The 14,229-nt window shown below is 41.9% G+C and overlaps 1 protein-coding gene across 1 annotated transcript in view; it reads left to right on the top strand.

Annotated features, from left to right (window-relative positions):
- The window catches only part of FAM91A1 (family with sequence similarity 91 member A1), a 217,413-nt gene that overhangs the window by 80,045 nt on the left and 123,139 nt on the right, over window positions 1–14,229 (top strand). The window contains exons 7-9 of the mRNA XM_078686797.1: window positions 563–653; window positions 2,813–2,875; window positions 4,131–4,237. Of these exons, the coding sequence (XP_078542923.1) occupies window positions 563–653; window positions 2,813–2,875; window positions 4,131–4,237 (261 nt within the window). The remainder of the gene's footprint in view (window positions 1–562; window positions 654–2,812; window positions 2,876–4,130; window positions 4,238–14,229) is intronic.

Here is a 14,229-nt window from a genome sequence, read left to right as displayed (position 1 = left end):
TTTTTTGCCATCTCTCCTCTTTACCTAAGCGCTTAATTATTTTCTTTGGTGTTTCTCTCACTGAGCACAAATGTCCTAATATGTTGCAGGTCTGTGACACTTGCTAAGATTTCTGTAAGTGTAACATGCATTCAAAAAAACACAGACAATGTGCTGGTCTTTTACCATTCGGTTTTCCCCTACTTTACATTTCTAAAGTTTGAGACCTCTATTCCTTACATGTTCACTATTAAGGCATTTTATTACAGTAAAAAACTAAACAACAAAACATATATGTGTCTATGTGTATGTATATATATATGTGTGTATATATGTAATTTTCGCAACCTCCACCTTTACAGAGATATTGTATGCAGTGGAAACCATTTATAATAGGATTATCAAATGACACCCTTTAATCTTAACACTGCCTGCATTTTCAAAATATGAATGATAGCAACTCAATATTTATAAAGTTTTATTCAATAGAAACTATGTGCCAAAATACAAGAGTCAAGGAGATGTTTCTTAATAAATGTATATTTGTAAACCTATTACATTCTTTGTTTTTTTCTTTGGATAGATTTGCAGTACACCTGAAAAAAAGGCAATTGACAAGATCATTGACAAAGGTCCTCAACTTGCTGGTTCTTTAGAGCACAGTGTGGTTCATAGTAAGTGCTTTGCAAGTATATTGTTGACATTGGTGATAGACATTTTCTCCACTAAACCTTTATTGGACTAGCTGGAAATATAATGTAGCAATAGCACAACTCATTATCTTTCTATATCCAGAAGCCCCCTTCTTCAGATGGCCGTGCTATATTAATCAGGAATCAAAGCTGCAAAGTACCATTACCATCCTATCATCACTGCATATTATTTTCACTTAGTCCAATAAAAGGTATGAAATGATCTGAGAACAGTAGCTCTTAACCTGGCATCTGCGGTCCCCTGGGTTTGGTGACGCCTACGTGTAGAATATGGGCAACACTACAGGTTGCATTAGTGTGTCACATAGTGATTCATGGGGATCCGCGAATACTTTGAAAATTACTTGATATTAGCTGATTAAAAAGGTTTTGCGATATAATGATATATGTGCAAAATTTACATTTTTTAAACTTGTGTAAACATGAAGGCATCTGACATTTTAGGCTAAAATTGAAACTATTATACTTAACTTGGGTTGTGGGAGCAGAGCAAGTACAATAGACAAAATCTAGTATGGGCAATTAATTATTTAAATTGGGTGGATTGGTATAGTTAATTGCAGCACTGCTATGCACAGACCAATCAGGTCTCAATAAAGCCACTCGCTATAGCGAGCCAGATTTAATCAGGATGAGCTTTATTTAGGGCTTACTCGCCCGTTCTGTCGAAATGACAACAGGTGTGCTGCTTGCTCACAAATAAAATGAGCTATAAAGATGCCTTTAAATCGTGTTATCTTGTCACATTCGCTTGACTTTCAGAAGCAGAGGTCAAAATTCAGTTTGCCTTTCCTACATTTACTTTTCCCTCTGCGACTGAAGTTAGAGGATTTAAGGGAACAATCGCACTGTACAAAGCATGTGAAATGAAAGGCTGTAAAATGTCAGGCTTTTTTCTAACACATCACTGAAATGGCTAATAAGTGAACTGTTAAAACATGTCAAATATATTTCAGTAGTTATTAAGACACATTTTTGTAATTCTGTGTGAAAAAGATATTTATAGAATCAAAAGAAATCAGTACACTTTACTTGGTGATGTGCAAATTTTAAATATTTTTGCTGAAACCCAATTTCCAAACATTGTTTATGCGCTATATAGTTTTATCAGTAAAACTACATATTAGTGGTGAGGTTTTGTGGCCATTTCATTTGACAATGTGCTATTTTAAACGACCATGCACTACCACGTCATGCTTTAGTAATATATTTATGAACAGTGAGTTTTTAAACATGAACTGGGAATTATTCCTGCCCAGGTGACAATGCAATTAGTGAACTAAAAGACAAGCCAGATTTAAGCTAGTAAATAAAAATAGTTTTTTTGCACAGCAGAAATAGTGAACATGCATATTTATAGGTGCTCTCTTATGTGATAATGAAGAAAAATGTGGCTCCATAAGACAAAATATTTGCCTAGGATCACACAGTTTGAGATTAATACACAGGTCAAGTATCTTACAGTTAGGTTGAGAAGATTATTCAAGCAAATATTACAAAGGGATATGCTAGAGTCTACAACATCACACTGTCTTTTAGAAAAAAAACTATATTTAAAAAAACTCCATCATTCCTATTACAATTTTGGGTATTTGTTTGATGTATACTTGCTTTCACATTTCTGTGTAGTGTTTTGAGGTTCACATTTTAGAAATTGCTTAGGCTAGGTGTCCTCTCTTCCACATGTGATTCAGTGAGGATCAACTGAAGTCAAAAGGTTATAAATCCTGTCTTAGACTGTTTGGCTTAGACTAAAACTGTGCTTATCCTTTGTTTTCCACCACTAAAATGGAATAATGGCCATCCCCCCCTTTGCAATTATAATTTGTTGTTCTGCAATCTTCTTTTGTCTTTGTACTTTGAAACTATAGATATCAGAAGTCTGAGCTCAGACATTGACAATTTTACAAACATATTGATAATTAAATATTAGTTTCTGAGGCTTAACAAATCACCAACTCTGCATTGGTATTGTTGTATACATTAAACCTTTATAATTCAGGCCTGGCTTGACAGTTTGAAGGAAACATTTTGAAGTGAATAAGTTGTGATGTTATGGCAGCATTAATTTATTTTGTGTTTTCGTGTACGATCTTTGAATTTGTCTTTTTTGTTTTTAGGCCTGTACAACAAGGGATTTATTTATCTTGATGTTCCAATATCTGATGACAGTTGCATAGCAGGTTAGTATTCTTTTTTGTAGCAGTTTATGATATCAGGACACAATTACTGCTCTTGTTTAGGTGACACAAATTAATTAGATACCACAAATGTTTCAGTTCTGAATAAGAAAGAAGTTGCCAGGTTGATGCAGATGAAGCTAATTTATGAAATGTACAGCAGCTGATTACGGTGTGAAACCACATTACGCAGAGTAACAAGGTGGGCAATAGAGGTTAGCAGCTAGTCACTGGCATACTGAGTGGGAATGAAAAGGATAATATGGCTAAAGGAACGCCCATCAATAGATAGTTCATGTAGAATCATGTAAACCAATTCATACACATTCAACTTTGCAGACTTCTAACAGTATCTACTCTGCAATAAGAGCTGTATTGTTCCTATCAAACTTGTGGGTACTCATAGATGAGCATATATATCAACTTGGATGCCATATCTAATGGCCATCAATAATGTCAGTTTTTTGCATTATGTGCAAGGTATATATGCACTAGCACTTTGATACTAAAAAAACTTGTTTACGGGCATAGCACGGCCAACCATTTATTTTGTATTAAATTCAGCTATGATGAAATAGCTGGCTTATTTTTGACCCGAGCACTTAATAAGCACTTGCACTTTAACTTTAAATTTGCACAAATGTTTCCCCATCCACGATATTTGCTGAACTATGAATAACTGTTTTGATTTTAATGCAGTTTATTCCCCTATGTGTCGCTATCCAGCTTTGGAAGTATACTATCTCATTCAGCCACTTGGCTCGGAATACAAAATGATTATCTGACTATGCACACAAGTGTGAGAGGGAGGGGCTGTTCAATCAAGGTGTCACTATAAAACATTGTTACAGGTTCAGGCACGTCATGTGATCAAGACCGGGGAGACCCGGTCGAAACGAGTCATGCTGTGGATTTTGCAATAAAGTACTTGAATTTCAAGCACGCTGTAGTCCATACCTGATTTCCGTGGATTGGAGTTGAATCAGGACTGTGGTTTCATGATTATATATATATATATATATATATATATATATATATATATATATATATATATATATATATATATATTTCAGTTTTTTGATTGAGCCTTTGTGAAGGAGCCATGCTTAATTTATTAGCCCCATTTTTCACTGTTTCTGCTGCAGAATTTCATTGAAATCCCCTCCGTCGATTTTCCAAAATTACTCTACAGTTAAGTATATGGTAAAAATGTTGTACTACTTGATCAATGCATGTTTATATGTTCTCTCTTTTTCAGTGCCACCACTTGAAGGTTTTGTGATGAATCGACTTCAAGGTGATTACTTTGAAACACTTCTTTACAAGATATTTGTCTCCATTGATGAACATACTAATGTGGCAGAGGTAAGTGATGTGTGACATATCCACATTTTGGGCAGGGTTGTAAAATTAACATAATCTGACATAAAGCAGTTTAATCACTAAATATGAATTTAGTTAACTTGTTGAATGATTTCATGTTCTAAACTTTGTGCTATTAGGATGCTTAGATCCATGATTGCAAGTACATTATAATGTTTACTTTGTTTACTCTTCCTCACTCTGCCATAATAATTCTGCATCTATTTTATATACTGTGTGATTTACACAGGATATTTATATTATAACTTTAATTTTGTTGTTCAGCTTTTTGGAAAGAAATTGCTATATGTTGAATTGTACAACTGTTTTAATTTGGTTGCCTCATCTTGTCATCATGGCCAGTGCTGGTTGATCAAGGATTTAAGTTTTCTGTTCACAGTGGGTACTGTTCCAACTAATGTTTTGCATAGTTTGCTGCTTCTGCCCTGTAATTTGCCTGTAATGCATTCAAAACATTTTGATACCAGCCCATTCCCTTTATGTGCATACCCTCACACTGAATGAATATTGTATAGCTCAGACCCCTAGTGTTGTCCGTTCCTGCCTAGGTACCTCCTGATAGCCCTACATTTTCTTTATATTTTTCCATTTGCCATTCTCTAGCCATATTGTACACCAAGATTCAAGAAACAGTCATGGGTCAGTCATATTCTTGAAATATCACTGGGTTTTTTTCGTCCAGCAATACGAAAGTAATCTGCACACACAACAACTCCATATTAGTGTTCTTTTGGTCGATTTATATTTAAGGTTTTATTTAGAGATTCTACAACATAAGCATACTGCCTATGGGTTGCCTCCTTCCACCTCCAAAAGGGGGTGGTGATGGACGGAGCATCTGAACCAATCAAACACTCACACCCAGTCAACAGATCTGGGTTTAATCCATCACCGTTCTTTAGCCCACTCTGCCACCCCAGTTCAGACATGGCCATATGCAAATCAGTCTGACCCTGTGCCTCATGGGAACAGTCCAGCCCGAACTGCCAAGCCATGCCTTCCCTGGACCGGAATCAAGCTTCCTAGGACCGGTTTCTGGCATTACAGCCGTCTTCAGCCAGGCTTGCTTGAATCCAGTGGCAAAGTGAGCAAGGGACTCAACGTCTGAGCATACCCTGCCAACTTATGGCGAACAAAGCGGTACAAAAGGGGGTGGTGATGGACGGAGCATCTGAACCAATCAAACACTCACACCCAGTCAACAGATCAGGGTTTAATCCATCACCGTTCTTTAGCCCACTCTGCCACCCCAGTTCAGACATGGCCATATGCAAATCAATCTGACCCTGTGCCTCATGGGAACAGTCCAGCCCGAACTGCCAAGCCATGCCTTCCCTGGACTGGAATCAAGCTTTCTAGGAAGCTTGATTCCAGTCCAGGGAAGGCATGGCTTGGCAGTTCGGGCTGGACTGTTCCCATGAGGCACAGGGTCAGATTGATTTGCATTACAGCCGTCTTTAGCCAGGCTTGCTTGAATCCAGTGGCAAAGTGAGCAAGGGACTCAACGTCTGAGCATACCCTGCCAACTTATGGCGAACGAAGCGGTACAAAAGGGGGTGGTGATGGATGGAGCATCTGAACCAATCAAACACTCACACCCAGTCAACAGATCAGGGTTTAATCCATCACCGTTCTTTAGCCCACTCTGCCACCCCAGTTCAGACATGGCCATATGCAAATCAATCTGACCCTGTGCCTCATGGGAACAGTCCAGCCCGAACTGCCAAGCCATGCCTTCCCTGGACTGGAATCAAGCTTGACGTGAGTCCCTTGCTCACTTTGCCACTGGATTCAAGCAAGCCGGGCTGAAGACGGCTGAAATGCCAGAAACCGGTCCTCGGAAGCTTGTTTCCGGTCCAGGGAAGGCATGGCTTGGCAGTTCGGGCTGGACTGTTCCCATGAGGCACAGGGTCAGATTGATTTGCATATGGCCATGTCTGAACTGGGGTGGCAGAGTGGGCTAAAGAACGGTGATGGATTAAACCCTGATCTGTTGACTGGGTGTGAGTGTTTGATTGGTTCAGATGCTCCGTCCATCACCACCCCCTTTTGTACCGCTTTGTTCGCCATAAGTTGGCAGGGTATGCTCAGACGTGAGTCCCTTGCTCACTTTGCCACTGGATTCAAGGAAGCCGGGCTGAAGACGGCTGAAATGCCAGAAACCGGTCCTCGGAAGCTTGTTTCCGGTCCAGGGAAGGCATGGCTTGGCAGTTCGGCCTGGACTGTTCCCATGAGGCATAGGGTCAGACTGATACGGTGATGGATTAAACCCAGATCTGTTGACTGGGTGTGAGTGTTTGATTGGTTCAGATGCTCCGTCCATCACCACCCCCTTTTGTACCACTTTGTTCGCCATAAGTTGGCAGGGTATGCTCAGACGTGAGTCCCTTGCTCACTTTGCCACTGGATTCAAGCAAGCCGGGCTGAAGACGGCTGAAATGCCAGAAACCGGTCCTCGGAAGCTTGTTTCCGGTCCAGGGAAGGCATGGCTTGGCAGTTCGGGCTGGACTGTTCCCATGAGGCACAGGGTCAGACTGATTTGCATATGGCCATGTCTGAACTGGGGTGGCAGAGTGGGCTAAAGAACGGTGATGGATTAAACCCAGATCTGTTGACTGGGTGTGAGTGTTTGATTGGTTCAGATGCTCCGTCCATCACCACCCCCTTTTGTACCGCTTTGTTCGCCATAAGTTGGCAGGGTATGCTCAGACGTGAGTCCCTTGCTCACTTTGCCACTGGATTCAAGCAAGCCGGGCTGAAGACGGCTGAAATGCCAGAAACCGGTCCTCGGAAGCTTGTTTCCGGTCCAGGGAAGGCATGGCTTGGCAGTTCGGCCTGGACTGTTCCCATGAGGCATAGGGTCAGACTGATACGGTGATGGATTAAACCCAGATCTGTTGACTGGGTGTGAGTGTTTGATTGGTTCAGATGCTCCGTCCATCACCACCCCCTTTTGTACCACTTCCTTCCTTACAGGAAGCACAAAGAACATCCGAGTGCATCCTTTCCCCTCTGCACCCAAAGACATTATATGCGACTTACCACAAGGATCATCCTTCAGCCCACCCTGTTCAACATCTACTTGACCTCTCTCGCAGACATCGTCAGATCCCACAGATTCAACCTAATCTCCTATGCAGATGACACTCCACTGATCCGCTCGCTCACCAAGGACCCCTCCCATGCCAAATCCAACTTCTGCAAAACCATGACCAGCGTAGCCTAATGGATAAGCGACAACTGCCTCCAACTCAATTCCGACAAAACCAAAGTGCTGATATTTGGAAAGAACACCTCCACATGGGACCTGAGCTGGTGGCCTGCAGAACTCTTACCTACACTGACCGACCATGCATGCAACATCCGCATCCTTCTCGACAGTCAACGGACCATGAAACTACAAGTCAACGCAGTCTCCTCATCCTGGTTTCACCCGCTTTGCATGCTCTGCAGAATCTTCAGATGGATCCAAACCAACACCAGAAAGACTGTCACTTAGGCCCTTGTCACCATCTGCCTCGACTATGGCAACACCCTATGTGTTGGCATCTCCACCCAGCACCTCAGAAGACTCCAGACCATACAGAACGCTGTAGCCAGACTCATCCCAAACAAACCCACATGACCCTCCCACCTGAGAGACCTCAACTGGCTTCCCATCCAGAAGAGATGCCAGTTCAAGATCCTCATGCACTCCTACTAAGCCCTCTGTGACCTAGGACCTGCCTACATCAACCATTGACTGAACCTCCACCAACCCTCTAGACACATGCGCTCCTCTTCACTCACCTTCACTCACAACCCCTGCATCCATAGCAGGTGCAGTGGTAGCTGCTCGTTCTCCTGCATTGTTGCAGAGACGTGGAATAACCTTTCCCAGCAGCTCCCTACAGCCACCTCCCTGGCATGCTTCAGAAAGAGACTTGAGATCTTACTCTTCAACTGAGACAACCTTGGGGGTGACAGTGTTGCGCTTTACAAATGCAGTTTGTTTGAATGATTTAGTTCTTTTGTATCTGTGTTCATTTCATATTGTTCTGGTGACATAAATGCAAATCCTGTGCTGCCAAGTGGAAATAAGCAGTTGGTTCAAAACTCTTCCTGGAAGTGGTTTCCGTATCTGCACATCACTTTCTGTGAATCCCTTTTGATTCTCAGAATACTCTGCATGTGGAGTCTTTTTTTTTTATCTGTCTGTTACGAGACTGATTGAGAAAGTTCTTGAGTTCAGTCTTAATTAAATGGTGAAGTAGGTTCCACAGATTTCAGTGATGTTGATAACCAAATTGTTTTCAACAGGGATTTCATGAGTAGTGTTTAGTGCATTTTAGAGTCATTTGCTGTTTTGTAGATAACTAGCAGCTCTTTACAGTCACGTTTACATGACAATGACTTACGAGTAAATGAATTGTTCTCACAGCTAACAACTTTTTCTGGCTTGTAAACATTTCATTGAGGAATAGGAGCTGGGTTAGGCATAAGCTCTCTGCTATCGACTGATTTAGGGCTATGGAGAGCGTTTGAGTTAAGTTAAACTGCACAACACAGTTAAAATTAGGGTATGGATTAGTGTTAAGATTCAGGCAGCAAGCTAGGGAAAGGAAAGGAAAAACATTAGCAAGCAAAGCACATTTTAAACAAATCAGCTGAACTAAATGTATATTCAAACCAATATTAACAATTCCGATGAATTTGCAAAATAATATCTTGAAATTGAGTGCCTTTATAATATATTTTAAAAAGATGTTTGTGACTGCAGTTCTGATACTGTTGGTAACAGTGCAACCAACAGCTGACAAAAAAAGAAGATAAATAAAAAAGCACCACAACCTCGGGATTTCTATGTTTAAACCCACCTCAGGCCCTGCCATGAGAGGCATCGGACTGCAGAAGCTGTTTCTATTGAAGTATGTTTTCCCGCTCCAGAAGCGATGTGTTATTTAATTGAGCTGCTAATCTGGCTGCAGACATTGAACCAATATCTAGCTAATTTAAAAAACAAATGAAGTGATTAAAAAACATGAGTACTTTAATGGAGACACAGTGTTATCCACAGTAAGCGTAGACTCATCACAATTAGAGCTGCACAGTATCCTTGCTACAGCAACCACCACAATTACATAAAAATGTGGGAGATTATCAGCACCAAGGCCACACCTATGCGCCCCCTCACATGTACATGTAAATAGTGTAATTTTGCTGTTCCAAACAATCAGACCAGAAGAATACCTGTGTTAAAGTAGCATGGCCATGGTGCTCGGACATACCTGATATAAACACACAGAGAAGAGACACCATGATTGACATTGGTACTTGAGCCATTGTCAGCGTTTGTTACGGAAAAGCCAGAAAAACACTGATGTTCCTCAAGCCCACAAAATGTTCAACTCTTTTCTAAATGCAAAATCAACTCTAAAACTATCAGTTGTATAGCAGCCTACAAAGTCCCTTACTTTATCAGCATCTTAGACTGTCCCGTTATCCATCTTAAAGGGAGTTAGGTTGCCAGAACACATATCTACATACCTGATGTGAAACACACAGAGGAGAGACACCATGATTGTCATTGGTAATTGAACCATTGTTGGCGTTTGTGAAGCAAAAGCCCAAAAACACTTATGTCCTTCAATCCCACAAAATGTTCAACTCTTTTCAAAATGCACAATCACTCTAAAGCTATCAGTTGTATTCACATCCTGGCGGTGGTACCAGGCATCAAGTCTTAGTTATCATGCAGGATTTTTAGTGAATACTAATAAAAGTTCAGAGTTGTAAGTATGCCAAAATACAAACTGAACACGTTGTATCGGCTTCGAAAGGAGCACCCAGGTCGAGAAAGGAACAGACAGCACGCTTCCACCAAGCCTTGATGAACTAAATGACATACACAAAATGAGGTAAATACTTGTAAATGCCTGCCGCCTCAATTTGGCCTGACAACTGTATTTAAATGTATATGTCGCAATAATGTCCTGGCACTCTGAAGTGGCACACTATTCCCTAGACATAATGAGCACATTTAAAAAAAAAAAGGGGAAAAGAAAGAGCCAGTTTAGTTTACAGCCATTACTAGAGGTGGGTGACGCTGTGCATTGTCCCTGTTGCGGAAGGTATGGGTGGAGAGGAGTCCTTCCGTAGTCCGCTGGAGACAGTGGGACGGTGCCTCATCACACTCACAGTCCAAAACAACCTGGTTCTACACCCTTAGAAGATACCTCCTCCGTTAAACAAGCGAAAGCCTCTGGCAGAAGCTGAGAACCCTGTCCCTCTCCACAACCCTGTACCCTCAAACGCCCCCCTTTCATGAACCACACAGTAGGCAAGCCTGAGTAGCAAGGTGTGCGGTAGTACCATGTGCTGCTCACCCATAATAACTCTCACCAATAATGACTCCCAGTCACAATCCCAAACACCCCTCAAAACAACTATCTCTCAAGTTCCCTACTTTCCTCCTGATTGTGAGTTTTATTAGCCCTGCTTACATTAGACATGCTTTGCTGTCATACTGTGAAATAAGTTTTATACAAGATAAAAAAAATTCTCAAAATATTTACCTCACTGTAAGTAAAGTGAAAGTGAAGCTTAGCTGCAGGTTATTCCACTGTAAAGCAGTGAAAACAAAATGAAGAAAAAATAAGTGCAATTCATCACCTGAACATAAAACTAACTTCACCACTCTTGCGCATCCCAGCAGTGTGTGCCTTACAGCACTCCATGCTGCCCTCCCCCACATTCTGTTCTGGTGGCACCCTCGTCTGCGTACAGGAAGGGCGTGAGGGGAAGACAGCAGGTCTGTTGCAAAGCAAGCCCTGATCCGTACAGCCAGAGACTATCCCACACATCCCAACTTGAGTTAAGCCTTCGAACGACTACTTGGCTTTAACACACTCACTTCTCCACTGCACCTCACATGCACATTGCCACGTGAAACACAAAGCGCTGAAGATATCGACAGTGGCCCCACCACCTCTGCCAAAACTGACGAGCACAGAAGGGGAGAGCCGTGCTCAACTTCTCCTTGTCTGCTTTCCACGCAGGCCAGAAAGTTTTACTGGCGCAGCCCCCACCACTTCCATCCCTGCATTGAACGCTAGTCATTGCATTTTCCCAACCTTTTATCCTCTCTAAGCGATTTTAGGCAAACTGTGCTGGGTCAAAAAGGGTGGGGGTATACAGTTGCGCTTTGAAAAATGCCATTGCCGCACTTACTTGCTTTTATCTTGCAATGAGTTTTTAAATATAAAAGTGAGCGCCGTGCTCAAAACAAAGTACGGCGTCCATGCACATAACAGTTATGCTCATGGCGGCCTGTAAAGCGGCCGCTGTGAGGTGGAAACTAACAAAGGGCTACATTGTTTTACAAATATTTCCCTGGGCTTTCGTCAAAGCTGCTTGCACTCAGACAGAGTTTTACATGTTGGAAAACAAGACTTCCCGACCAACAACTGAGTTGGTATAAGGTATACTCACAGAAGTGCTAACACAAGTTTGTGCTTCTTCAGGGAAAACAAGCCAGGGCCGCTTTGGCTGCTGATGCGGCTGCACATGGCATTGTCCTGCCGGGGACGCTTCTTAACATGGAGACGCAGAACTACTGATAAAATGGAGGTGCTGCGTTTGATGTGACCAAGACTGACCGACCAACCTTAGTCAAGCGAGCCATACATTTTGCAAACATCACAAACTGCTGCCATTTTTTAACAAGTAAATGAAACATTGGAGTGGGTGAGTTGTGCATTTAAAGGCAAGCTGCCACCATTGACTGGTACAATGGAAAATAAAAGATGCGTGGCCGCTATTGCGTGCTGCGCTGCCCCAAAAAAAGTAAGGAGCTTGCCTCTCTTTAAAAAAAAAATGTAGATGGGAAGGTGAAATTTGGGCGAGCCAGCACATTTTGAAAATGACACGCGCCCACCATTACTAATAAAAATTTACAAGCGGATGACATGCTGAAACCTACAGCATGGTGCCCAAAGGCAATGAGGAGCAGACAGTCGGAGCTTCAAGTCCATACCTAAATACATCATGTCTTGAAGATACAGCTCAAGTGCTGCCTAGGTGAGACCTAAAGAGCAAACAGTAAGCAAATGAAACACATCTTGTAAATGTATGGTATGCTATCTTAAGAATTGAGAGTCATTTGTATGACTGTCAGTGCCTGCTTTTCACACATGTTCATATATATAAAGATAGTAAGAATCAAAAGCGAATGAATCACGTCATAGTATGGCAGGGTTTTCAGGTTGTCGTCAAAGACACTCATTCACTCTAACTTCTGTGGCAGTATATTTTGCTTCTCTGCCATGTATGTTGGGTGAATTGCATCATCATCAGGTCTTTTTCCACCTGAGTTTCCAGTTCTCCAATCCCCATCTGGGAGGGAGACCATCTGGTTCGTGACAGTCGTGATAGTTACGTAAATGATCCGGAAAGAGGTGAATGTTAGTAACATTAAATTAAAAGTTTGGTGCTGGGTGGATGTATTAGTGGTCAATTGCACCTGGTGTTTGATCGTGAGAGGTCGACATGTTTTGGCCCTTTGTTGATTTTTTGGGTTGGGCCGCTCGCAATGGGTAGGTTGATTCACTTACCCTTCTTCGTCACTTGAGTTCAATGGCTCAGGGTGTGACATTATTATAGGTGTGGATTGTACTTATAACTTATTAAGAAATCTTCTGTTGCTCCTTGGGGCATGGGGGGAGGGGAAAGAGTGCATTTTGCGTGTTCCTGCCTACTGAATCTCTGCTGACTCTGCCTCCCAGGACACAAGCTGCCATGGCAGGCACCGGGACGGTGCAAGGATGTTTAGGGGCGGCTACAATTGCGGCGGCCCAGGAGGGAAAGGGGGCCTCAAAGACATGTTCCGACAGCCTTTCCATGTCTGAAAGGTCGACATGCAAAGGCTGTTACAAAGTATAATCTTGACGGAAGAGCTGAGACTGGCTCTGTCACATTAGGGGATTGTGGTGTTTTCCGATGCACCGACTGGCTCCGTGAGCCCATCAGAAGCATCGCGATTGGTTCCTCCACCCGATTTTCTCCACCTGTGACATCATAATGTGGAAGGTGCCCCGTGGACATAGATGATGGTGGCACTGGCAGCACGTCGGTGTCAGACACACCGACATTGTAATGAGGCCCTATGCCCTGACCCCAAGAAAGCAACATACAAGTCTTGATTTCCATCTCTTTAGAATTCTAGCATCTATCTATCATTTATTTATGTCTGACGACCCCACTCTAAACCTGATGCCAAGCCACTGCTGCATTACAGTGCAGTTAGTGCTTCATTTGAGCCAGTAATTGCCAGCGAGGACCAGCAGCATTTATTTTTGGAGACTAGCTCTTATTTCCCTGCATCAGATATTGACTGTGAGCAAGAGGGAGGAAAAGCATACCGATATTTCAGTGATGTGTCAATGTATGACTACGATAAAGTACTTGGTGCCTCCCTCTGAATGACTTGGACTATTACTTAACATCTTATTTAATGCAGTGGTCATCAATAAGGATAGGTGGTTACTTTGTTCTAACTTTTTTTAGTTGTACAATTTTAATATTTTCACATTTGGTGTGAAGTCAGAATTTTTTTATTACATTATTGATGATGTCCATTACAGTTTTCACATGTGCAAGGTTAGTACTTATCTAATGCTGGTTCTGTAATGACAGCTTTCCATTGCTTAAAGCATGCCTAATTTGAATTTGGAAAGGCTGCTTGGCTTCTCGAATTACCTATTTAAATGTATCTTTATCTTAGTCATTAGCAAACTGTTGTTCAGTTGTCGTAGGATATCTATTCAAGAGGGGTTAATGATGAGAGAAGATATGTAGTCCTCTGTGCACAATACATTTTTTTTAAATTTTATATTCTCTAAAATTAGAAATGTATTGACTACCTTTAAGTTGATAAAATGCAGCATTCTGAAACTCCTATTCTGCCACCCACATCAAGTGGATGGCAAGGTCTTCCA

The sequence above is a fragment of the Lissotriton helveticus genome, chromosome 4_1 (assembly GCF_964261635.1).
Source record: "Lissotriton helveticus chromosome 4_1, aLisHel1.1, whole genome shotgun sequence".
Classification (NCBI taxonomy): domain Eukaryota; kingdom Metazoa; phylum Chordata; class Amphibia; order Caudata; family Salamandridae; genus Lissotriton; species Lissotriton helveticus.
The sequence above is the reverse complement of the archived record's forward strand: the minus strand, read 5'-3'. Positions and strand labels throughout refer to the sequence as shown.